Source organism: Borostomias antarcticus (genome assembly GCF_949987555.1).
Source record: "Borostomias antarcticus genome assembly, chromosome: 14".
Taxonomy (NCBI): domain Eukaryota; kingdom Metazoa; phylum Chordata; class Actinopteri; order Stomiiformes; family Stomiidae; genus Borostomias; species Borostomias antarcticus.
Window position 1 is genome coordinate 24,100,485 of NC_140247.1, and position 25,793 is coordinate 24,126,277.

The following is a 25,793-nucleotide window of genomic DNA, read 5'->3' on the forward strand; positions in this document are numbered from 1 at the left end:
TTCTGAAGTGCCAGGGAGAAATGTCTCATGTTTAGCCTACCTGATATTTCAATATTCCTCTCTCTGTTCTTGATATAGAGTCATCCATCCACCTAAATATGAACCCCCAAAATACACTAATTTAAATCTCTGTTCAGACTATAGGCTATGTGCAATATTTTCTACATAATCCATTACCTATTTGTTGCAGTGACTGATTTATACCCACAGTTCCACCCCCCAAAAGAGTCCTAATCCGACCCCTAATCTGTGTTAATCCCAGGCTGTTGCGTAGAGTCTTTCTGTTTCTCAGGCTCGCAGATCCAGTCACACTCAGGGAAAGGTAATGCCTGTCTGGAATGAATATGAGGAGGTCCACTATGGTTCAACAGAACGAGGACAAGAACGTCTGAAAAACAGGTGATACAGAGCTGCCAGAAACGGTCAGATTTCTAAAACATTTGTGTTTTTCTCTCAGATTATTGGTTGAATTTTGATGGCTCTGAATAAAGGTAGATAATCCGAATCACCCTAATCCAAAACCATGTTTTCACTGCTACGATAGCAATGCTGCAATTTCAATGCTAGAGAATAAAATAAAATGTTTTAGCAAATTATTACAGTTCTGTTATGTAAACTAGAAGGAACAGAACAGTAGGACAGCTTCACACCATAAACGTCTTTTTAATTAGATACTCTTGCACTTTGCCTTCAGCACAAGATCATGCTCTTAGTCACTTGTTTAGAAAAGAGATGCACTTGTGAGTTCTGGCGAGTAGTAGTACACTGAATGCATACATTAAATGCAATGATTGTAAATTGCTTTGGATAAAAGTGTCTAAAAGCTAAATGACTAATGTAGAATGTACATGTAGAAGTCATACAGGCTACATCAGCCTGTTATGGTTAGTTTGCCCTTGTGCCTGCCACTACACAGTCATGTACTGGTGTGTAACTGAGGACCATCTGAGGACCGGTGTGTAACTGAGGACCATCTGAGTACCGGTGTGTAACTGAGGTCCATCTGAGGCCCGGTGTGTAACTGAAGATGCTCTGTTGTCCTGTTCTCCCAGTCAGCGCAGGAGGATGGAGCTACAGAACGGCCTTCTGACCACTCAGAGAGACCAGCTCCTGTGAGTAGAACACAAGAATAAAAACTATTTATGTGCGTGTGTCCGTGCATATTAATATGTGTGTGTGCTTGTGTGTATGTGTGTGTGCTTGTGTATATGTGAATGTGCGTGTGTGTATGTGTGTGTCCATATGTGTATGTGTATGAGCATGTGTGTGTGTGCATGTGTGTATGTGCGCGTGTGTGTTTGTGCCTGTGTGTGTGTCTGTGTGTGTATGTGCATGTGTGTGTGTATGTGTGTGTCAGTATCAGGACCGTGCGTCTGCAGTGTCGTTGGCAGCAGCTGAGAGACAGAGAGGAGACGGCGCGGCGGCAGAACACAGAGCTGCTGCAGGAGTTTGACCGAGCCCAGGACGCCCTGACAGACATGGTCGCCCGCAACGCTGCCATGAACGCTATACGCGTAGGAAAACACACACACACACACACACACACACACACACAAAGCCCACAATGGTGACGAGCCCTCAACCGCAATTGCCCCTCGATCACAACCGGCCCTGCAGGCAGGATTTTTGTCGTGGCATCGGCTGACGCTGTACACACACACACACACACACACACACACACACACACAAACACACACATAGATACTCAATAAACACACAAACACACCACTCTTTGCCATGTCCCCCGTCCATACAGGTGGAGTATGAGAGGTATCTGGAGGAGAGTTTGCCCAGATGGCGTCAGGAGCTCCAAGAGAAGACCCTCTGTGTCCAGAGGAAGGTACCGTACCATCACCCCCAGGGTTGCTCTGATTCTGCCCCTCTGTGCTTGAGCCGTCTCGTTCTGAACCCAGAATCAATCCTTTACCCCCACAGAGGCTGGAGGAGCACCTGGAAGAGTGCAACAGGAGGATGGGAGAAGAAAGAGTGGCCAGCGCCCCTATCAAAGCTCCTCAAGATACTCTTTCCAAAGGTAACACACACACATACGCACACACACACATACACACACACACAGACACACTCATGCACGCACACACACACACCCTTTCCAATCTCTAGAAACCCTCTCTGGTATTCATCTGTATTTCTCAGCTCAAATTCAACAAGACCGCCACACCCAAAATGGCCGACGGGACCACCCGCGTGACGACTTCCATCCGACCAGCGTTTCACACGGGCTGCAGTCTACCTGGTTGACCCACGTCCGTTCTCGATTGACCGGTCCACAAACCAGATTAACCGTTAACCCCCAAAGCGGTGTCGCGTCCCAGGGCTTCCATCATGGCCCTCAAACTCTCCCCCCTCCTCCCTCCTTCCATCCCCTCTCCCCTCCTCAGTGTCACCCATTTCACCACCCAACTAGGGTTCATCAGGGGTCACCGACGTGGGCCCCGCAGGGAGACCACCCCCTAGCCTGGGCTGGAGGGGTGGCAGGGTTCCCCTCCAGGGCCCCATTTGGTCCCCAGATCTCCTGGGCTGGTCCCTCCAGGCCCAGCCCCCGGGAGAGGGGGGTGGATTCGGGCGTGGCGGTGGAGGATGAGGGGAGAGGGGGCAGCAGCGTGGCCACGTCGGAGGGGGAGAGCAGCGATGGGCACAGACAGAGGGGACAGAGGGGCAGCCATGAGTCCCATGAGTTGGACACCAAACCAGGTAAGAACTAAGCTAACTGTAGTGAGACCAGCTCAGTGGCCTCGTGGTTAGAGAGTCCGCCCTGAGATTTGGGGATTCAATCCCCGGCTGAGTCATACCAAAGACTATAAAAAATAGTACCCAATGCCTCCCTGCTTGACACTCAGCATCCAGGGTTGGGGGATAAGTCCCTGCGACATACTAGCGTCATGTCCAGGGGGTGTACTGGTCCATCAAGCTGCCTCACACTAAGGAATCAGGAGACCGGCTCCTGCCCTATGGGCCACTAGGCTTGAGAGCCATGGATAGTGTACTGTACTGTAGTGTACAAATAATCCTCACTGAACAAACTAAATCTTAAATGAACAGGCTACATTTACTTACGTATTGTGTTGCCTCTGTGTATAAAATGCTCTATACCAATAAAGTTTGATTTCATTTGACTTGACTTACTATGCTGAGCACAAACCTGTGCCTGTGTGTGTGTATGTGTGTATGCGTGCATGTGTATGTGTGTGTGTGTGTATGTCTGTGTGCAGTGCGTCTGCTGAGCGGTGGTAGAGAGAGCAGTAAGTGTAGCCACGCCTCCAGTCCGGCCAGTACAGGAAGCCACGGCAAAGTGAGGAAGAGGAGGATGAGGAGGGAGAAGAGAGGAGGAAGAGTCGGGTGCAGCTCTGCAGACAGAGAGGAGCCTTCCTCTCAGTAAGCACCACGCTTCCTATTTAATACAGTTTCAACCTGTGTGTCTTCACACACACACACACACACACACACACACACATACACACACACACACACACACACACTATTCTGGACATATATCTCTCTCCCTACACACACACACACACACACACACACTATTCTGGACATATATCTCTCTCCCTACACACACACACACACACACACACACACACACACTATTCTGGACATATATCTCTCTCCCTACACACACACACACACACACACACACACTATTCTGGACATATATCTCTCTCCCTACACACACACACACACACACACACAGACACACACACTATTCTGGACATATATCTCTCTCCCTACACACACACACACACACACACACACTATTCTAGACATATATCTCTCTCCCTACACACACACACACACACTATTCTAGACATATATCTCTCTCCCTACACACACACACACACACTATTCTAGACATATATCTCTCTCCCTACACACACACACACACACACACACACACCGCTGTAAGCTGATACTGTCCGTGTGTGTCCCTGCTCCCGCAGGTCGTCTGAAGGGTCTGTGGAGGCCTCGGGAGTGGAGGCCTCAGCGTTTGCTGCCGGTGGCGTTCTCAGCAGCTCCCAGGCTGACGGGACGTCCGAAGCAGGACGCATGAGCAGGAGGCGGAGTCTGGAGCCGCTCGCCAGACCGCCCAGGAGGGACAGGGGGAAGACCAGGAGCCAGGCGGGGGAGCCAGGGAGTCAAACTGAGGAGTCAGGGAGTCATACTGAGGAGTCAGGGAGTCATAGAGAGGAGTCAGTGAGTCATATGGAGGATTCAGAGAGTCAAGCTGAGGCCTCAGGGAGAGTCAGTGTGAAGACGAGGGGAGGCGGAGAGGAGGACGCCGAGGAGACAGGCGGAGAAGAAGGGAGTGTGGGTACAGACGAGGAAACGACAGGAGAGGAGGAGAGGAGAGGAAGGGAGGAGGAGAGAGGAAGGGAGGACGGAGGGGAGGTGATGGGAGAGCAGGATGACGAGGACAGTGATGAGGAGCCTGGCCAGAGAGAGGAGGGGGAGGAAGAGGAGAACGAGATATCCCCTCCGGGCAGGGAGGAGGAGGAGAGGGGAGAGGAAGCTGATGAAGAGGGACGGGAGGAAGAGGAGGAGGAGGAGGAGGAGGAGGAGGAGGAGGAGGAGGAGACGGATGGAGGCATGAATGATCTGAGGAAAGGCTCAGCGTCTTCTCAGGAGGGAGAGGTGGGGAAGGAGGAGGAGGCAGGTGTGGGAGTGGAGGATGAGAGGGAGGAGGAGGAGGAGGAGGAGGAGGAGGAGGAGGAGGAGGAGGAGGAGGGGTCAGAGTGGGAGGAGGCCAGTGAGGAAGAGGAGGATTCTAGTCTGAAAGGAGAAGAGGAGTCAGGAGGAGAAAAGCCTGAGGAGGAGAGAGAGTCGGAGGAAGACAGCATCATCTCACTGCAGGAGCACAGGTACCACCCCCCAACATGAATGAATGAATCAGTCGATAACGTCCTATAACGGAATATTGTCGAATCAACTGATTTGTTATGAATCTACTGAGGCTGCGCTGTGGTCAGTATCGATGCTGCTACTGGTCAAGGTCATCTCCGGCCTGGACTACTGCAACTCCCTCCTTGCTGGGGCCCGAGGCTCACTCCGAGGCCCCTGCCGTCGATCGACACAGTCACGGCTCTTCTCTGGCCTGGCCCTGCAGTGGTGGAACGAACTGTCCACTGACGTCAGGACAGCAGAGTCGCTGGCTATCTTTCATCACAGGCTCAAAACTCACCTCTTCAAGAAGTACTACCAGGATCCTCCCTCTTAAACACCTATTGTACTTTAGATTGCTACTCTTGCACTTTGCCTTCAGCACTAGATTATGCTCTTAGTCACTTGTTTTAGAAAGGAGATGCACTTGTGAGTTCTGGCTAGTAGTACATTGGCTTTTCCTACGTTAAATGCAATTATTGTTAGTTGCTTTGGATAAAAGTGTCTGCTAAATGACTGTAATCTAATGTAATGTAATGCTGCTGTTGACGATGAAGAGGATAGATTATGATGAAGAAGTTGCTACCTCTGATTCTCAGGTCTTCAGGAAAAAGGCCTACCTTTGTAGATGAGGAAGAGGAGGAAGCAATGATTAGTGATGATGATCAAGGTGGTGTTGATGATGAAGATGCAGATCCCGTTCATGCATTTCAAGATGAAGATGATGATGATATTGAAAATCTTCTTACTCCACATGCGGAAGAAACACAGCAAAAACGGTTCGATTTTATTTATTTACTGTAATATTTGTGAAATCTGTCTCATCTTTGGGTTTCACCTCTCAATGCTTCTTCCATTTTCAGGGAGAAAGAACAGAAAACAACAGAAAGCCGAGCCAAAGGTATTGCAGGCTAGCTAAAGTAGCCTAAATGTTGGAGAAACACATAAACTCCAACAATAGTGATACTAATGTGTCTCTCGTGTGTTTTTCAGCCATAGCTGAGGACTTGGATAGTTTATCTGAGGTGGAGGACCTGAGGAAGAAGATAGAGGTCATTCCAGCCACCCAGGACACCGACACTGACGAGTTTGATCACTTTTATGACTGAGTAGGGCAGCATGTTTAACCAAACCTTCATCTCTGCACCAGGAGAGAGGACAGATGAACTTTCAGCCAGACAACACAGTGAATGACTGTCAAACACAATGCTGAAACCAGACTTCTGAATCCCATGCACCTGAGAAGAAAATCCATACACTTTAATATATATAAAGGTATATACATAAAACTTGAAATAACAAATGTCTGTACAAAAATACATTTTAAGAATAAAGATTGAGAAACATCAGTGTACTGGGCACACATCAGAGCATCGCACCACAACTCCGCGGGGGCCACGGGACTGGGGTGAGGAAACACAACGGAAGAGATGGATAAGAAATAAGACCAGATTTGTTGATATAAATCCATGATAAGAGGCCATAGCAGGATAAAACCCGTCTCGACCTCCAGCCCTGTAGGGGGCGACATGTCCCAAGCACTGAGACTTTACCCGCCAAAACGTGTTCCTGTTTAGAAGTAGTTTCTTGTCCAATCACCTTGAACCACACTTTCCCGCATTGGTGTTGGAAAACATTGAAAGGTAAGTTACTCATCAGGTATCACAGTTACCTAGTTATATCTATATACCATTATATCACAGTTACCTAGTTATATCTATATACCATTATATCACAGTTACCTAGTTATATCTATATACCATTATATCACAGTTACCTAGTTATATCTATATACCATTATATCACAGTTACCTAGTTATATCTATATACCATTATATCACAGTTACCTAGTTATATCTATATACCATTATATCACAGTTACCTAGTTATATCTATATACCATTATATCACAGTTACCTAGTTATATCTATATACCATTATATCACAGTTACCTAGTTATATCTATATACCATTATATCACAGTTACCTAGTTATATCTATATACCATTATATCACAGTTACCTAGTTATATCTATATACCATTATATCACAGTTACCTAGTTATATCTATATACCATTATATCACAGTTACCTAGTTATATCTAGTGCATTCGAGCAACTGGGGGCTGAGAAACATATCCGAATTTGCGACGAGGAAGTGCGAGTTCATGAGGTGTTTTATTTAATCATTCCTAGTAGCAAGTCGCAATTTCCCACCTCCCAGTTAGAAACGAACGCACCAATATTGTGAGCTATAATCTAACTAGAAAGCATGAATCATGACCACATTTTCCAGTGTTAACAGTCGCCCTGAACGCTTATGACGAGGCCGAACGCGTTAAACAGGGCATCACCTTCTACTTTAAGTGGTGACAAAGTGCTTTTCTCTCATGACAGCATGTCTTCCCACGTGATCACCGTCCAGCTGGACTCCGTTACCGGGGCAGAGCGCGCCCCGGTTCACCTGCTGCCCTGCGAGGTCCAACACGACGGGTCCGCGGAGGTGACACAGTACTTCAACTCCACCATCAAACACCAGAAACATGGTAGCTACTGTCCAGGTTTACTGGAGTTATGTCCAGTGCACACTAACGTGACGAGACCCATGAGTGACTAAAGAAGCTAGCAGATGGTTGTGTGTAAAAGCTCCACTGTCTTGTCCACCTCCTACAGTGCTTGTCTTGGGATGGCCCAGCCTGATGAGGTGGAAGAGCTGGATTGTTTCCCAAGTCGACCCAAGCTTACTGTGGTGTCCGACATTCTTTCTCATTGTATGCAGAGATGACGGTGTCCTTCAGGGGTCGAGGGTTGAAGGGTCAGGAGGTCAGCTGTCCGCAGGGCTACACGGGCCTGGTCCTGAGAGAGGTCAACAAGCCGGGCTCGGACCAAGAGGTAAACTACAGTTACAGCACCCTGGGAAAACTGGTTTGATATATTCAATTAATGCCAAATATTCACCTTCAAACCTCATTTGCGAACGGTAGAAACGGTTAAGCTCACATTAGGCTACTTTAAAACGGTTCAGCTCACATTAGGCTACTTTAAAACGGTTCAGCTCACATTAGGCTACTTTAAAACGGTTCAGCTCACGTTAGGCTACTTTAAAAGAAGAACAAAAAACAACGTTGCACAGGTTTTATTCTCTCGGCTTTGATGTGCAGCTGGACGCTTGGCCAATGCAAACGGTTAGGGGTGCATCATGTGCATCAGAGCCTGCTGGTGTAATAACATCAAATACAGAGTCTGCTGGTGTAATAACATCAAATACAGAGCCTGCTGGTGTAATAAACAGATCAAATACAGTCTACTGGTGTAATAATAGATCAAATACAGAGCCTGCTGGTGTAATAACAGATCAAATACAGAGTCTGCTGGTGTAATAATAGATCAAATACAGAGCCTGCTGGTGTAATAATAGATCAAATACAGAGTCTGCTGGTGTAATAATAGATCAAATACAGAGCCTGCTGGTGTAATAACAGATCAAATACAGAGCCTGCTGGTGTAATAAAGAGATTAAATACAGAGCCTGCTGGTGTAATAGCAGATCAAATACAGAGTCTGCTGGTGTAATAGCAGATCAAATACAGAGCCTGCTGGTGTAAGAACAGATCAAATTCCTGGCTTGTGATCCTCAGTCCTGGGTGGCCAGATGTTAGGTGAACAGCTTAAATACACAGCGGGTTCCTTTCATCTGGCAAATATGGAACATCAAACCAACTTGACTACGGAAACCAGATGAAACTCCATCATCACAGACAGACATCGCCAGCGCAGGGTGACTAGTTAAGCTGTGTTCTCCCAGACGGTATCCTGTACTCATTCCATCCTGTTCCTCACATGTTCACTCTCTGGTCCACTCCTTTGCCAGTTAGCATAGGGTTGGTGTAACACTCACTGTCTCATCTGTGACATGCTCTGAAATTAATAATAAAACCCATTTAGGCTTGTTGTGCACAATTGAGAGACAAGGCTTACAGTAATGTTTTTCTGTGGCTCCACAGAGCTACCAGGAGTGCATCAGACGGGGCACGACTGTCATGGCAGGAAAATAAAATGCTTTCAGCTAAGTACTGAAACGGTCACATAATTTATTTATGAGGTTACCTCACCAGCCTGTGTGTGTGTGTGTGTGTGTGACGCAGGACAGAACAGTGAAGGTGTCCTCGGTGTTCCATCACCTCACCTACTGGAACATGGAGACTCCGCCCAACTCTGACGACGGTGTCGTCATGGCGATGACATGGCCCGAGCTGGCGGAGGCGGTGAGCATAGAAGACGCACACAACCACCCTCTGACCCACCATCACCCTCAGTAGTACCACCCTCTGACCCACCATCACCCTCTGACTGACCCACCATCACCCTCACAGAACCACCCTCTGACCCATCATCACCCTCACAGAACCACCATCACCCTCTGACCCACCATCACCCTCAGACAGAACCAGGATCACCCTCAGACAGAACCACCCTCTGACCCACCATCACCCTCAGACAGAACCAGGATCACCCTCAGACAGAACCACCATCACCCTCAGACAGAACCACCCTCACCCTCAGACAGAACCTATTCATTTGTTGAGTTTCCGTGTTTATAGTGATGAGCGATGGTGAATGTGTGTTTCGTCTCTTTCCAGATCCATGGGTCAGTGGAGGATTGAGACGGAGACCAAACCAGCAGACCTCTTCTCTTCTTCTGCAATATGACAAGTAGCTGCAACGCTTACCTGGCTAGTTAACACTTACCTGGCTAGCTAACGCTTACCTGGCTAGTTAACACTTACCTGGCTAGTTAACGCTTATCTGGCTAGTTAACGCTTACCTGGCTAGTTATGGAACCAGACCAGCTGATTACAAGGTGTTTGCGTCAGACTGGACTGTGGGCTTTTCTCTTTAGATGTCTGTTCTTGCTTTGTCTCATATTTAAGGAACTTTTGTATTCTTTTTTTTCATGTACATTTCTTCCAATGTTTACATTTCATATTAAAGACAGGTGTTAACACAATGATGACCGTGTTCAAGATGTATATATTCCTGTGTGTATTCAACATGGCAGTCATAAACACAAATATTCAACTGATCTTGAAGAATTAAAAAAAGTAGTGACATCCAATGTAAAACATCGATCACGATGGGGTTGTATACAGTGTAGTCTGCATCACATTTACACTTCGGTCTGATTGGCACCAATGTTAGTAAGACAACTGGAGGAAAGAAACGTAAAAAAAAAAGTAAAAGGCCAAAGTACCGAGATCAAGTTAAAAGATTTGTTCAGTCAATAACCAAAAATCACTCATCTTTCAGCTGCTTCCCCTTTTCCTGTAGTGGAGTTGGACTGTAGGAGCCCACTGGTGTGAAGTAGAGAGGGGGCAGAGCTGTAATGGTAAATGGACTGCACTTATATAGCGCTTTCATCCAGAGCACTGAAGGCCTCCCATTCACCCATTCACACACCAGTGGTGGCAGCTGCTACGCAAAGTTCCAGCCTGCTCGTTGGGAGCAATTTGGGGTTCACTTCCACATGTGGATTGGAACCGCCGACCCTGCGGTCACTGGACGACCCGCTCTACCTCCTGAGCCACAGACGCCCCACGATGAAGCATAAGACACAATGTGTAATGTCCTCTAGATAGATACTGATGGCTGACGTGTGTGTGTGTGAGCTGAGAGTGAGTGTGTGTGTTAGCTGAGGGTGTGTGTGTTAGTTGAGTGTGTGTGTTAGCCGAGTGTGTGTGTGTGTTAGCTGAGTGTGTGTTTGTGAGAGTGTGTGTGTGTTAGCTGCAAGTGTGTGTGTGTGTATGTTAGCTGAGAGTGTTAGTTGAGAGTGTGTGTTAGCTGAGAGTGTGTGTGTGTGTTAGCTGAGAGTGTGTGTGTGTGTTAGCTGAGTGTGTGTGTGTGTGTGTTAGCTGAGAGTGTGCGTGTTAGCTGAGTGTGTGTGTGTGTGTGTTAGCTGAGAGTGTGTGTGTGTGCGTGTTAGCTGAGAGTGTGTGTTAGCCGAGAGTGTGTGTGTGTGTTAACTGAGAGTGTGTGTTACGCTGTGTTCACACCGGGCGCGGCAAGAAAATTCGCACCGCCCAGTGTGAAAAAAAAATCGAACTTTTGCGAATGTCGCCGCGCCGCCGAGTTCGGCGATTCGCGCCGGCCGCCACCCAGTTCGCGCGAATTGTATTGATTTTCTATGTAAACTCGCCGCGCCGCAGGAAAAATGTGCGCCCGGTGTGAACACAGCATTAGCTGAGAGGCGGGGGCTCCTCGTCCCCTCGGCTGCGTTTCGCCGGCAGGTCGTGCGCCTTGCGGATGTGTCTGTACAGGTCCCCCGACTGCGTGTAGCTGCGGTAGCAGTAGCGGCACTCGTACGGGCGCTCGCGCGTGTGCACGATGGCGTGGCGCCGCAGGGCGTAGGCGCAGGAGAACGTCTTCCCGCACACGCCGCAGGTGGGCACGTCCTCCGCGTAGGCCCCGCCCCCCGCTGAGTCCTGGTACTCCTGGAAGAACACGGCCTGCTCGGGGTGCAGGGCCTGGTGCACGCCCGGGGGGAAGAGAGCGGAGGGGAAGGAGGAGGAGGAGGAGGGCGACAGGGGGAAGGGGAGGGGCTCGGTCATCTGGAGCAGGGGGTGGGGGTGGGCGTGCCCGCCGCCAGACAAGTAGTGGTTCTCTCCCGATTGGTGGTCGTCGTCGGCGATCTTGATGTCGTCCCCCACCTCCTCCAGCTCCTCGTCGGAGATCACGATGGCCTCCACCTTCACCTGCACCACCTCCTCCCCCTCCTCCTCCAGCAGTCCTATTCTGATGGGAACATCTGCTTCCTGAGTCTCGGTGCCCGAATGTCCTCCAGAGCCGAGCAGAGTGCTGATGGGGGGCTGGTCGGGTCCCAGGGCGGAGTCTGTGGGCTGGAGGGTGACGGAGTTCTGGATCCTGACGCGCGGGTACGAGTGAGCGTGCGCGTTGAGGAGCCCGTACTGCTGGGGCGCTCTCGGCGTTATGACCGAGTTCTGGGGATCGGGGCTGGACGAGCCGCAGCGGTCCGAACGGGTCAGGACGACTGCGGCCGGGCCGCCGCTATGGGACGTGGGTGCCAGTGAGGATGAGGATGAAGAGGGCTGCTGGCTGGCGTGGCTGAATGTCTCTGTGGAGCTGCAGGGACTGCAGAAAGGAGACACCCCCGCTAGACCCCCCCCCAGCCCGAACTGGACTCCAGGGGAGGGGCCGGACTTGGAGGAGGATGAGGAGGGACGACGCCCCCCCGCCGCCCCCCTGCCTGACGTTACCGGGGGCGACAGGACGTCCATCCCGGGCTGGGTGGTGTCCGCCGCCTCCTCCGGGCTCAGGGGCGCGTGAGTCGTCCGCGCTGACTCCGCCCTCCCCTGGCTCTGCTGCGGCAGTGCGGTCGCAGACGGCACCGCTATGGCGACCACATCGCCGCCGTCTCCTCCTCCTCCAGCTGCCATGCCGACCGCGGCCCTACCCCCGGCCCCGCCCCCCAGGGCCGGCCCGCCCCCCCGGCCGGCGCCGCTCTCCTCGGGGCGCGTGCTGTCGGCCTCAGCCTCGGCCGGCGTCCTCCGCTGCAGCCGCGGCTTGCACACGCGCACCACCTCGTTCATGTGCAGGAAGCTGGCGGCTGCCAGCACGTCCTCGGCGGGGGGCGGGGCCTCCAGGCGCAGCGCGCCCTCGTACATGAAGTCCAGCAGGAGGCCGAACGCCGACGCCGTGACGATGTCGCTGTCCAGCGTCACAGAGTCCCGCCCACCGGCGCCGCCTCCCGGGGTTTCGGAGTAGAACATGTGGAAGAACGGCGAGCAGGAGGCGAGGACGGCCCGGTGCGCCAGGAAGCGGGAGGAGCCGACCAGGACGGTGCAGTCGCACAGGAAGCCGCGCTGACGCTGGGAACGCAGGCCGGACAGGAGCTGCAGGGCATGCTGGGGGAATTCCATACCTTTAGGGTGAGGGAGGGAGGTGAGGGAGGGAGGGATGGGGGAGAGAGAGGGAGGGATGGGGGGGAGAGAGAGGGAGGGATGGGGGAGAGAGAGGGACAGGAAAACATTACTGACCGTAGGGAGAGAGAAGGGCTTGAGGTGATCATATGAAAAGAGCTGCAGTGACACCGAACAGTTGGAAGTGGTGATAAATCAAGTCACCTACTGAGGGTTGTGGAGTAAGTCGGTTTCACAGAGGTGAGGCCTTTTCGTTTCTGTGGAACCGCAGAAGATGCTGTCCTCTCAAGATGCTGTCCTCTCAAGATGCTGTCCTCTCAAGCTGTCTTTTAGATGCTGTCCTCTCAAGCTGTCTTTTAGATGCTGTCCTCTCAAGCTGTCCTTTACCACGGTGACGGGGTCCAGACCGCTCATGTCACTAGCAGCTGACCCCAGACCTGCTAGCTCCAGACTGGACAGGTCGCTGGTAGATACACCTTCGCAAATATAAAGTTGTGAATTGGCTGCAAGTCCGTGTTCATTCTCAGCACATGGAGGCCATCCTCTCGCTAGTATAACTTAGCTCGGCTAGCTAACGTTAGCTAGCAGAAGTCTAGGCTAGGCAGCCAACTCGTGTTAGATATACCCGTCAACATCTACGCGAAACGACATCTGAACTGACAATTATCAAAGAAAAACATGAACCTTTCAGGCAGCAACACAACAGCTTAGCGACCTGTCCCCGTGAGACCGGAAACACTTCTGGGGTGTAAATATCGCGATGCTTGCCGTGATCTAGCGCCCCCTACAGGCTCACTGAGCTTCTACACGCTGAAGTTCACAGTATGACTCGAGAACAAATGTTTTATTTTGTGATACATTACATTATAGGATCTTATGGAATGAGAGCAATGTTGGGGGGGAATATACAGCCGTTGGCAGCTGGAGACAGAATGATCCTTGCCTTCCCTCTCCCTAGTGCCTCTCTCTCTCCCTCCTATCTTCTACCCAGGTCCAGTGGATGCCCCACTGTCACCAGCAGACCACCCTGAGTCCGATAGATACCCCTGTGTCTGCTGTGGATGTCGTAGCATGTCCGTAGAATATTCTCTCTCCTATGATGCTTTTAGCCTCTCTTACTCTGAAATGTAATTTAATGTAATGTATTGCTTTATAAATGTTCTTAGCCAGTAGACAAACATACTCCTGGAGCTTGCTCGATCGCCTTGTTGAGAGGGGTCAGGGAAGAATTTTTACAGCTCACTTATCTGGCCCCCGGGTGATTACTGTTTTTTTTTTCCTTCCCTCTGGAATATGTAGGGGTGGGTCGTATGCCCACCTCCCTTGTTCTCTGTAAAGCGCATTGTGTTGCCTCTGGGTATGAAATGCGCTATACAAATAAAGCTTTGATTGATTGATTGATTGATTATAGAATCTTATGGAATGAGAGCAATGTTGGGGGGAAATATACAGCCATTGGCAGCTGGAGACAGAATGATCCATCCATAAAAAAAACATTGTTGTATCAAGGAACAGCTTATTTTAATGTCTCAGATAAACTTCTTCACTGGACATATGACAAAGATACCACTAGTTAGAAAATATGGATCATTTTATACAATGAAAGTACAGTAATAGGGTGGCTACAATATCAATCATAGTACTGATTAAAAAAACAGTGATGGTCCTCATGAATCATATCAGATCTCAGTATAGTGGGAATGACTGAGTATGTATGGCGTCGTCTCCAATCCCGTTAGATCTTCACCACCTGACTGGCCAAGCACGGGCTCGCTCTCTTCCCATCAGCCAATGGAGCGCTCCGTTGAATGAGCAGTCTTCCGTAAGTCCCGCCCACCTGGCCCTTGGTGAGACGCCCGGGGTTGATGCATACGCAGCCAATCACATCCTGGTGTGACAGAGAAGTAAAAAACAAAAAAACCCATTGGAGCTTTGTTCTAGCCTTGGAGAAACAGTGTGCTTAACAGTGTGACAGAAAACTATTGTCTACCCATCAGTGTTATGCACCAACTGACCAGAATAAATTCCTAATATGTGTAAAACTACCATGGATAATAAAACTGCTTCTGAGTGGGTGTGTTTGATTTAATGAGTGTGCACCACTAGTGAGTCCGGGAGGGTCTTGACCTTGATGAAGTAGCGTAGCTCAGAGGGAACTATGAGCACGTCGGGACTGAGGGGCATCTGGCCGTAGCTCTGGAACTTCTCATAGTCCATGTTCACCTCCTCCACGGGGGGATACAGCGGGTAGTAGCTACACACAAACCAACGCACGCACACACACACACACACAGAAAGGTGAGAAATGAATGTTGCTTATGCCCGTCATTATGCTTCAACTCTAGATGATGATGGCATAAAGACTGTGAACGGTTGTAATCTTGCGTGTGTATCTGTGCTTGTGTGTGTATCTGTGTGTGTATCTGTGTGTGTGTGTGTATCTGTGTGTGTGTGTGTGTCTCACCTTCTCTGGCACAGCATGTGTTTGAGGATGCGAGAGAAGCGGTCTGAACCTGCAGCACTGAAACACACAGGAGTCAACAGACGTGACCACGGAGCCAGTAACTCATCGGCCTACTGTGTTCTAGCTCACATCCCTAACCACACCCAACCACCCACACCCACCCACACCCAACCACACCCACCCACACCCAACCACACCCACCCACACCCACCCAACCCACACACCGGCTGATCTCCTCGGCTCCCATGTGGAACAGGATGTCCGTGGACGTCAGGCCAAAGGTCACACCCTCGATGAGCAGCGTGCAGGGGTCAGGCACCAGGGTCACACGCTGTGGAACACACACACACACACGCACGCACGCACACGTGAGAGGACTGTCCGGCAGCGATGCAGCGACAGATGAACTTGTGTTTCCGGGCGTCTCACCCCCACATCGTCCTTCCTCAGGTCCGGCAGGGTGAACGGGGGTTGTGGGTAGATGAAGTGATGGTGCACGTCTCTCTGGGACGGCACGAACACCAACTGACACCCAACACTGAGGACAGATTAACACAGTTTATCACACGGCTTGAAATACTCCATCCTGATTGGACAATTGCACATTTCTTGATAATTGACCGACGTCAAGGGCGACCGAGTAATATTGACCGCTTCTTAGGGCAACATATTATGTCAACGGGCGGCAGTTGAAAGTTGTCTGAAAGTTGCTGAACATTCTAAGCTGTTAACGGTTTTGGCTGTTGTATGTGGACCCATTCTCATCAGGCCAAGCTCTGAAAACGCCCATTGCCCAGGCAAGCACACAGAACCATTTCGCTGGCGAAATAAAAAGTGTAGGCCTATTAGTATTAATGTGGTTGGTAAGTAGCCGTGTAATAAGCGGGATAGCATATGGCCAGCCGGTTATTATCGAAAAAGAAGAGCCCTTCAGTGCATCACAAAACCTCGGCTTCACCTCAGGGGTCCCAACGTCGGCCTCTTATTTTTCGTTAATGACCAGCTGGCCACACTTTATCCCTTACCTAAACAACAACAGTACAGCTTCAGCAAGCAGGGTTAGTGCGTATGACTAAGTCAGGATCAGACTTCGGTGTGTGAAAAGGTTCAAATAGATGAAAGAGTCTCAATACCTCCTGGTTCCCTCCACGATGCTCTCGACACACCTGGAGAAAATGGCTTCAAACGTCTCCGTCACCTGGGACTTCTGTTACAGACCGAGGAAAAAACGGTAAACCACGAGTCGACACTGAATAGAAGAGAGTATGCCGAGTCAACACTGAAGACATGATGGAGCCCTCAGCAGAGTCGGTGTTGGAGAGAGCAAAGTGACTGAGGGGGACGTACCTCTATCTGTTCATGCTTGGCATCCACAAACGGGCCCAGCTGTGGGACACACATGAAGAAGACGAGGGAGATTTACGCATGTATACCGCATATACTAATAACAGTCCGTCTGAATGTGTGTGTGTGTGTGTGTGTGTGTGTGTGTGTCCGCTCTTTGTACTGTCCCGTCTAGTCCTTGCACCCTGTCTAATGTTGTCTTCATCAGTGTTATGCACCAACAGACCAGAATAAATTCCTAGTATGTGTAAATGCTAGCTGGCTAATAAAGTGACTGTGATCTGAACACCACTGACCAGCAGGCAGACGTCGGGGCGGTCCCTGGCGATGACGCTGATGAGGTCCAGCAGGGGGTCGAAGGTCAGGGTGTCAGAGGGGGTGTAGGGACCACAGGCCACCATCACCATTAGCTGCTCTGGGACTGGAGTAGGACAGACACGAGAGAGGGAGGGAGGGAGGGATAGAGAGAAGACGAGGGGAGACCGAAGTAGAGTGTGAGAGTAGGTAGAGAGGGAGGGAGGGAGGAATAGAGAGAAGACGAGGGGAGACATAGAGTGTGAGAGTAGGTAGAGGGAGTGGCTTCACCATCCTGATCACATGAGCTCACATTCTGTTTCTCTCCTCAGACCAGTCTGGCCACGCTCCCACTCAGACTGAGTTCCACCCGCTAGATATTTGCTGTGCCAATCACTGTTTATCTAATATGGTAATACAAAACCGTTTATCTAATATGGTAATACAAAACCGTTTATCTAATATTTGCCCTGTCACTCCGAGGCCCCTGCGGTCCACGGCTCTTCTCTGTCCTGGCCCCGCAGTGGTGGAACGAACTGCCCATTGACGTCAGGACAGCAGTCACTGTGCATCTTTCACCACAGGCTCAAAACTCACCTCGTACTACCACCATCCTCCCTCTTAAGCACCATTTGTATTTTAGATTGCTATTCTTGCACTTTGCCTTCAGCACTAGATTATGCTCTTAGTCACTTGTTTTATAAAGGAGATGCACTTGTGAGTTCTGGCAAGTAGTAGTACATTGGCTTTTCCTACGTTAAATGCAATTGTTAGTCGCTTTGGATAAAAGCGTCTACTAAATTACTGTAATGTAATGTAATATGGTAATAGGGTTTGATACAACCACTGTACCCATTTGATGATACGATGACTAACCCAGGTTTCGTTGCTCTGATTAGTTTTACTGTAGGTCTATCCAATTGCGTCCAGAGGCATTTTGTTCTGCGACTATTGATAACACCCCTTGGAAATCGAAAATAAAGCCAGCCGTTCCAGATCCTTTGCATTTTTCTGAATTGGGTCTGGCGAAGCCAGGCTAGAGGAAAAACAATCCTCTTCTTACCCTCGTCCATTTCCTGCTTGACCTCGCTGGTGTAGAACGGCAGAGGGACTCCCTGGAAACCAAACAAGACAGATTCAAACTAAAGGAAAATAAAACACAGTGGAAAGTCAAACATAAAGGTCATCCCAGCTGCGCTGCTGACCTCGTAGAGTTTAGACGCCAGCAGCTTCCTCCCCGTAGGGTTCATCCCCTCCATCACCACCACCTGAGAGGACGAGGGACACACACAACTTTAACACACGGTTTTTCCTGCATAGAGGATTTTTTGGCGCCCACCAAAAAGATTTTAGCCAGAGCCAAAGGAAAAACACTAGTGCCAAAATGCTAAAAATTGAGAATAGAAATAGCAATTCAAATCCTCTCCAAATGTGTTTGATAGCTTGTTTCAAGTGCAGCCTGTCCCTCTTTCTTGCATTGTCCATGGTTTGGGCCACTAGTAATCGAGATCATTAATACACACAACTGAGGACCATGTATCAGTATTTTAAACATTTTGGCTTCATATCCATTTGGTGTCGTGAGATTTCCCGCCACTGTGAAAAGTGAGATAAGTCAGAACGACAGCGAAGAATATGTGTGTGCGCATCAACCCCCCAAAGACCCATTCTGAGCCAGGAAAAACCTGTATAATATGTAGTGTAATATGTAGTACAACCAATATGCTGCACAGCACACATTAAAAACACATGCTGTATAGACACACAAAATCACAAACAAAACAATCCGAAACAGTAATCCAAAATCTATCCATCTATAGCAGCCATCAAAAATATCATCACAGTTCAGTTCATCCAAAGTGCATGTCAGCATACATTAGAGGAGAGGAGGCGAGGAAAGGAAAGGAGGACAGGAGAAAGAAGGTGAGGACTTGAGAGACATGTGGGGACAGGTCCTTGGGTTTATGATGCAGAAGCGCACAGAGAATAATGGAGATAAATTCACTTTGAAGCGGGGAATGTCTCCTCGTCGCTCACCTGGCCGGGAAAGAGGGAGTACTCTCTGAGCTCTGATAGGTCCACGGGCACCTGCTGACCCCCTTGCTCTGGCCCCGCCTCCAGGAGCACCGAATGAGCGTTGAGCTTCCCGTTGCTGTCGCAGCACACCTGTCCCAGAACCGTTATTCTCTCCTACAGAGGGAGAGAGAGAGAGAGAGAGAGAGAGAGAGAGAGAGAGAGAGAGAGAGATGGAGATGGAGATGGAGATAGGGAGTGTGTGTGAGTGAAAGAGAGAGATGGAGAGAGGGAGTGTGTGTGAGTGAAAGAGAGAGAGATGGAGAGAGGGAGTGTGTGTGAGTGAAAGAGAGAGATGGAGAGGGAGTGTGTGTGAGTGAAAGAGAGAGAGATGGAGAGAGGGAGTGTGTGTGAGTGAAAGAGAGAGAGAGATGGAGATAGGGAGTGTGTGTGAGTGAAAGAGAGAGATGGAGAGAGGGAGTGTGTGTGAGTGAGTGAAAGAGAGAGAGAGAGATGGAGAGGGAGTGTGTGTGAGTGAGTGAAAGAGAGAGACAGCTACCAGAGTAGATGAAGTGAGACGAAGTGTGGGGTCAGAGAAGCGTGCGTCGGGTACCTGAGCAGGGAGACCAGAGAACCGTGCGTCGGGTACCTGAGCAGGGAGACCAGAGAACCGTGCGTCGGGTACCTGAGCAGGGAGAGACCAGAGAACCGTGCGTCGGGTACCTGAGCAGGGAGAGACGCGGGGGAGAACTCCTCGATGCTGAAGTGAGTCCTCAGCTCCTCTCCCAGTTCCTCGATCTTCTCAGTCAAAACTGGACCCCATCGCAGACAGAAGATACCAGACAGAAGATACCAGAGGCTTGCGTCAGTAATATTCTGGGCGAGTGAGTGAGTGGCAGTGCACGCCTCATGAAGACATGGGGGGGATATGTGAGTGCGCACTCTTGGGAGGAGGACAGAGAGCTGGGGGTCGGTACTCTTGAGAGGAGGACAGAGAGCTGGGGGTCGGTACTCTTGAGAGGAGGACAGAGAGCTGGGGGTCGGTACTCTTGGGAGGAGGACAGAGAGCTGGGGGTCGGTACTCTTGGGAGGAGGACAGAGAGCTGGGGGTCGGTACTCTTGGGAGGAGGACAGAGAGCTGGGGGTCGGTACTCTTGAGAGGAGGACAGAGAGCTGGGGGTCGGTACTCTTGAGAGGAGGACAGAGAGCTGGGGGTCGGTACTCTTGGGAGGAGGACAGAGAGCTGGGGGTCGGTACTCTTGGGAGGAGGACAGAGAGCTGGGGGTCGGTACTCTTGGGAGGAGGACAGAGAGCTGGGGGTCGGTACTCTTGGGAGGAGGACAGAGAGCTGGGGGTCGGTACTCTTTGGAGGAGGACAGAGAGCTGGGGGTCCTTACCGCTGCGGACGTCCCGGAGTCTCTGGAACATGTACTTGTAGCTGGTGCGCAGGGTGTCCTCCGTCCCCTCCAGAAGCTCCAGGCGCGCCCCCAGCTGCTGGCCCTTGCGCCCGGCCCAGCGGGTTCCCTGGACGGCCCCGAAGGTGGCTACCACCTCCCCCCTGGTCCCACGCTGGCTGTACTTCTGAGACGGCGTCACACTGCAGAGGGACGCACACGGGGAGTTTGAGAGTAGGTGTCTGTCTCAGGGAGTGTGGGTTTGAGAGTAGGTGTGTCTCAGGGAGTGTGGGTTTGAGAGTAGGTGTGTCTCAGGGAGGGTGGGTTTGAGAGTAGGTGTGTCTCAGGGAGTGTGGGTTTGAGAGTAGGTGTGTCTCAGGGAGGGTGGGTTTGAGAGTAGGTGTGTCTCAGGGAGGGTGGGTTTGAGAGTAGGTGTGTCTCAGGGGCCCAATCCCAATGTCCCCCCTAAACCCTCAAGCCCTGAGCCCTCACAGACTTATTGACGTCACCTGGTGAAGTGATCGAGTGCGCGAGGCTGCAAGGGCTCGAATTGGTATAACAAGGAATGGGACAGCACTTGTGACATCACATTACGTTGACGTGAAAACATATTTCTTACTATTGTGGGCGTGGGGCTTTTTTTTAAATCAATTTGTAAATTGTACATGTTTTTCTTGTAGGCCTTCGTGTAAATTAATTTTGGCTGAGTCAAATCCCCTTTACATTATCAGAACTCTCTGTGTTACCCTCAAAACATTTGTTCAACTTGAAATCATTTCATTTTGTGGTCATATGCGATCGCATCTGCGATCAAATATCAACCCAACCCAGTATTTGTTAGTAGGATCGCATCGATCCTACATTACTGCCTGTGATTCTTGTTTGTGATGAATCCAAAAGTATTAACTTAAGAATGATAATATATTATGTATATACATTCCTGCACCTCACAACTCTTTCCATATTCATGTTGGAAATCTCAATTCAAAGAACACTGCACCGAAATGGGTAATTAATGTCATACTGCTTTTAACTGGGCAATCATATGATTTAGAGCAACAGAAATCGATGTAAATTATAACCATAGCCTACATATTTTTAAACAAATCACATTATACAAACCCATGGGGTTAATAACCCATACTTAAAAATAATGAAACCAAATTAATTATAAGGCTACTTGTGCAGATAAGCAAGTCCAGCTGAAAACATGAAAACATATTTTGTTCTGTAACGTGAACATTAGGGTTGGTTGATCTGTCCGTGCTTGTTTATTGGCTGTTCTTCAGGTAACCCCGTGTTTCACGTCACGACGCTATGAACTGTGGGTAATTCCCTTGGGCTAAGTCTGCAGAAATGCAGACTTACGGGAAGGGGGCATAAAGGGCTCAAAATGGCTGCCGGAGAGCCCTCGCGCACTTGCCGAGTTGACATTGGGACACCCCTAAGCCCTCGCGGACTTCGCGGGAGCGCGCCCTTAAGTCTGCGAGTCTGCAAGGGTGGACATTGGGACTGGGCCAGGGAGTGTGGGTTTGAGAGTAGGTGTGTCTCAGGGAGTGTGGGTTTGAGAGTAGGTGTGTCTCGGGGACTGTGGGTTTGAGAGTAGGTGTGTCTCAGGGAGTGTGGGTTTGAGAGTAGGTGTGTCTCAGGGAGTGTGGGTTTGAGAGTAGGTGTGTCTCAGGGAGTGTGGGTTTGAGAGTAGGTGTGTCTCAGGGAGTGTGAGTGTGACTTTGAGAGTAGGTGTGTCTCAGGGAGTGTGGGTTTGAGAGTAGGTGTGTCTCAGGGAGTGTGTGCATTTGAAAGTGGGTGTCTGTGTCTCAAGTAAATCTCTACTTGCAACGAGTGTAACTGTAAGCATGCCCCTCAATAGTTGCCGAGCTTCTGTAGCGTTACCTCTGTGTGTGCGTCTGAATTTACAAATACTTTGTTATAAGATGATTGTAAGGGCGTCTCTTAGGATGGTGCGTGTATGAGAGTTTAACCAAAGGTGATTTTAAATGTTTCTAAAGGTGCATGTCTTGTGTGTGTGTATGTCTTGTGTGTGTGTGCGTATCAATCAATCAATCAATCAATCAAAGCTTTATTTGTATAGCGCATTTCATACCCAGAGGCAACACAATGCGCATTACAGAGAACAAGGGAGGTGGGCATACGTCCCACCCCTACATATTCCAGAGGGAAGCAAAAAACAGTAATCACCCGGGGGCCAGATAAGTGAGCTGTAAAAATTCTTCCCTGACCCCTCTCAACGAGACGATCGAGCAAGCTCCAGGAGTATGTTTGTCTACCGGCTAAGACCATTTATAAAGCAATAAATAACATTAAATTACATTTTCAGAGTAAGAGAGGCTGATAACATCATAGGAGAGACATGGCAAACACTGGTGTATGTCTGTGTGTGCGTGAATGTGCCTGGGCCCAGATAGAGGCAGAGGTCAGGGGTAGTATGTGTGTTGAGTGAGCATACCTGGGGGAGAAGCTAGCTGGGGACAGCAGCAGGCCTGGGCTGGATATCAGAGCAGCGCTCCTCTTTGACTGGGGGTGCTCCGGGGTGCTGAGGGGGCGCTTCTGGGAGCCCTGGACGCACACACACACACGGCCCGGGTCACATTTAAGAGCTTGACTAATAAGCTTCCTTACGTAGGAGCAGTTCTGTGTTGTGTAACTCACCTTGGCTGGAGTGGAGTAGGACTCCAGAAGACACTCCTCCTCTTCCTCTGCTTTGATTCTGAACAGGTAAAGTTATGGGGTACCACAACATTACAGAGTCCTTAATACTAACTCCAGACTGGGCACTGTGAGAGATGGTTGTGTGTGTGTGTGTGCGACTCAAGTGAGTGAGTGAGAGAAAGAGAGAGAAAGAGTGAGTGAGAGAGAGAGAGATAATGTATGTCTAAAGGATACATTTCTTTCAGAGAGTTAATATCCCTGGTTCTATTGTGCGACTCTTCTCTCTTGGATAAGGACTGCTTGGCCTTGCTTCGCTTGTTGAGGACCTGCAGGTGGAGGAACCAGAGACATTAAAGGCACAGTATCAACGCACAAGCTCTTTAAATATAATAAAGCAGAGGACTACTGGGCTGAGGGCTCTTACCTCATGCTCAAACTGCTCCAGCGTGTCCGTGTTGAGCTTCAGTCCTCCTTTAGTGGTGCTGAACGCAACCCACTCCAGCACGATCTCATCCCCCTGGAGTCTGTTGCACAGACACTGTTCCAACACTGGCACAGGAAGACACACTTAACACCAACAGCACTACTGGCACAGGAAGACACACTTAACACCAACAGCACTACTGGCACAGGAAGACACACTTAACACCAACAGCACTAGTTGGCAAAGTCGGAAATTAGCTGAAACTTGCTCAAAATATTAAGGAACAAAATGCACTTACTTTTGTCCAAAATCACATCCTCACAGGCGAGGTCGAACACCTCGAGCTCTGATTTTATACTCTGTAAGTTGACTGATGTCATTGCGAGGTCTTCTATAGCAACTTGCTCTCTAAATAACTGTCTGGGTAAACGTATAAGTTAATAAAGGAAGATAGTTAGTTAGTTATCTAGTTAAGACCAGCAGCTGTCTTGCAGTGCACTGTTGTGATAGCTTGTGTGTCTAGTTCTGACAGCCTATCAGCAGCTAGCTTGCTTTCCACAGATTCTGACCTCATCTATGAGACCATCACCCTTGCACTTCTGATTTACCAGCTAAACTAATTGTATATTGGCTACTGGTTTGACTAGAAGATATAGCAACAAAAACAGTAAAAGCGCGTCACTTTCTTCGTTATTCAAGCTGATTTCATTTTGCCGCGAAACTGTCGCCGCCAGACGGTAGTGCGTCATAGGTCATAGGTCATAGTGCAGCGTCTGGCGGATGTGGGTTTTGGAGGCTGAATAAAGTTCATACTGACCCCTACCGTTTCTGGCGAGAATATCGATAATGCATCAAAATATTGTTGTCTTACACCAAAAAAGAAGCGGAAAAAAGAACATACATTTTGAGAGAATATATGGGGATAATAATTGAATATCCAGATTGATGTCTGATTATCTGATCATGTTTTAATATAAGGCATATTTGTTTTACAAGCTCATATCCATTCAATGCCCGATCTTCACATTTCACTCTTGGATGGTCCGCTGCTGTCACCAGGGGCTGTGTCCATCTAAAGAATATAGTAGACAATCAATTTATATTAAATCAGTGAAAGTACACAGTCCAGGTTCTGTTAGAATGGTGAATAATACTGTATGTTCACCTCTCCTGAGCAGCACTTCCTGCTGGGAACAAATCTATTAGCTGTAACTCTCTTCAACGACTGGTTTAGAGAGGCAGACAACGCACGAGTGTCCCACACCTGCAACACACACACGCACACACACAGTGTTAAACAGCAGCGTTGATAGCATTTTTCTATTACATTTATATACATGTTCTGTATGGTAGTAAGATCTAAGCTGAAACATATAGTAACATATAGTCTGTATGGTAGTAAGATCTAAGCTGCACAATAAAGCAGAGAGGAGTGTGTGGGAGTATGCAATTCTTCATTTGAAAAGTCTCTCTAAGCTCATCTACTCCCAGCACCACAAACATGTTTGAGAGTGTGCATGTTGATCTCTTCACACAGACTAGAGTTGTGTACCATCATGCTCTGCAGACAAGCGTTCCTGAACTCCATGCTGCTGCTGCTGCTCACCAGCCCACTGATAGAGCTCAGCACAACCTTCAGAGAAGAGGACATCTTCTCCTGGGCCTGGGGGACAGACAGACAGGCAGACAGACAGACAGAGAGACAGGCAGACAGACAGACAGGCAGACGGACAGACAGACAGACAGACAGGCAGACGGACAGACAGGCAGAGTTCAGCACGACCTTCAGAGAAGAGGACATCTTCTCCTGAGCCTGGGAGACAGACAGACAGACAGACAGACAGACAGGCAGACAGACAGACAGGCAGGCAGGCAGACAGACAGGCAGAGTTCAGCATGAGAGCACATCTTCTCTTGAGCCTGGGAGACAGACAGACAGGCAGACAGACACAGACACACAGGCAGACAGACAGGCACCCATACAGTACATACCGTATATTCAGAGACGAACACAAATTAATATCACAAACAGACACACACACACACACACCTTACAGGCATACCAAAATCAAATAGAAAGATGACCGGAAAGAATTAATGTGATGTGTTTGTGCGACTTCTTGCCTTTTGTCTTTTCTGCTGGTCTTTCAGCGAGTTCTGCAGCACTGTGTTCAGGGCAGCTATGACCCCTTCCCTGTTATGTCTCAAAATGTCCTCTAGGTGGTGCTCCAACAACTCTTCACTGGCTGCAGGGAGGCCAAAAGCCTCGGGTGAGAATCATATAGACACACAGGTACAATACACAATGTGTAGGCAACTGGTTACATACAGGGCAATTGAATAGAAGTTACTAAATC

General features: G+C 49.4%; 3 protein-coding genes across 3 annotated transcripts; 1 reads left to right on the plus strand and 2 right to left on the minus strand.

Annotated features, from left to right (window-relative positions):
• Positions 1-7,297: 7,297 nt before the first annotated feature.
• On the plus strand, positions 7,298-9,798 carry rnaseh2c (ribonuclease H2, subunit C; the record flags this gene model as incomplete). Its single annotated transcript, XM_084449308.1, has 4 exons — positions 7,298-7,445; positions 7,679-7,791; positions 9,045-9,164; positions 9,540-9,798. 4 exons carry the CDS (start codon positions 7,298-7,300, stop codon positions 9,561-9,563), a joined length of 405 nt encoding a protein of 134 aa, XP_084305434.1. The 3' UTR covers positions 9,564-9,798.
• Positions 9,799-11,112: 1,314 nt separating this feature from the next.
• Positions 11,113-13,187, minus strand: zbtb3 (zinc finger and BTB domain containing 3). Its single transcript, XM_084448654.1, has 2 exons — positions 13,042-13,187; positions 11,113-12,835 (listed from the first exon to the last, which is right to left on the minus strand). The coding sequence occupies exon 2, from the start codon at positions 12,831-12,833 to the stop codon at positions 11,133-11,135; it is 1,701 nt and encodes a 566-aa protein (XP_084304780.1). The 5' UTR covers positions 12,834-12,835; positions 13,042-13,187; the 3' UTR covers positions 11,113-11,132.
• Positions 13,188-14,568: 1,381 nt separating this feature from the next.
• Positions 14,569-23,842, minus strand: pola2 (polymerase (DNA directed), alpha 2; the record flags this gene model as incomplete). The annotated part of the gene is made up of 18 exons (XM_084449159.1): positions 23,735-23,842; positions 23,437-23,561; positions 23,247-23,338; positions 23,013-23,070; positions 22,810-22,919; positions 20,346-20,545; positions 19,672-19,760; positions 18,973-19,125; positions 18,141-18,203; positions 17,999-18,050; positions 16,938-17,062; positions 16,645-16,683; positions 16,431-16,504; positions 15,727-15,835; positions 15,522-15,628; positions 15,298-15,354; positions 14,961-15,087; positions 14,569-14,721 (listed from the first exon to the last, which is right to left on the minus strand). The coding sequence occupies exons 1-18, from the start codon at positions 23,814-23,816 to the stop codon at positions 14,569-14,571; spliced, it is 1,815 nt and encodes a 604-aa protein (XP_084305285.1). The 5' UTR covers positions 23,817-23,842.
• Between the last annotated feature and the right edge of the window lie 1,951 nt (positions 23,843-25,793).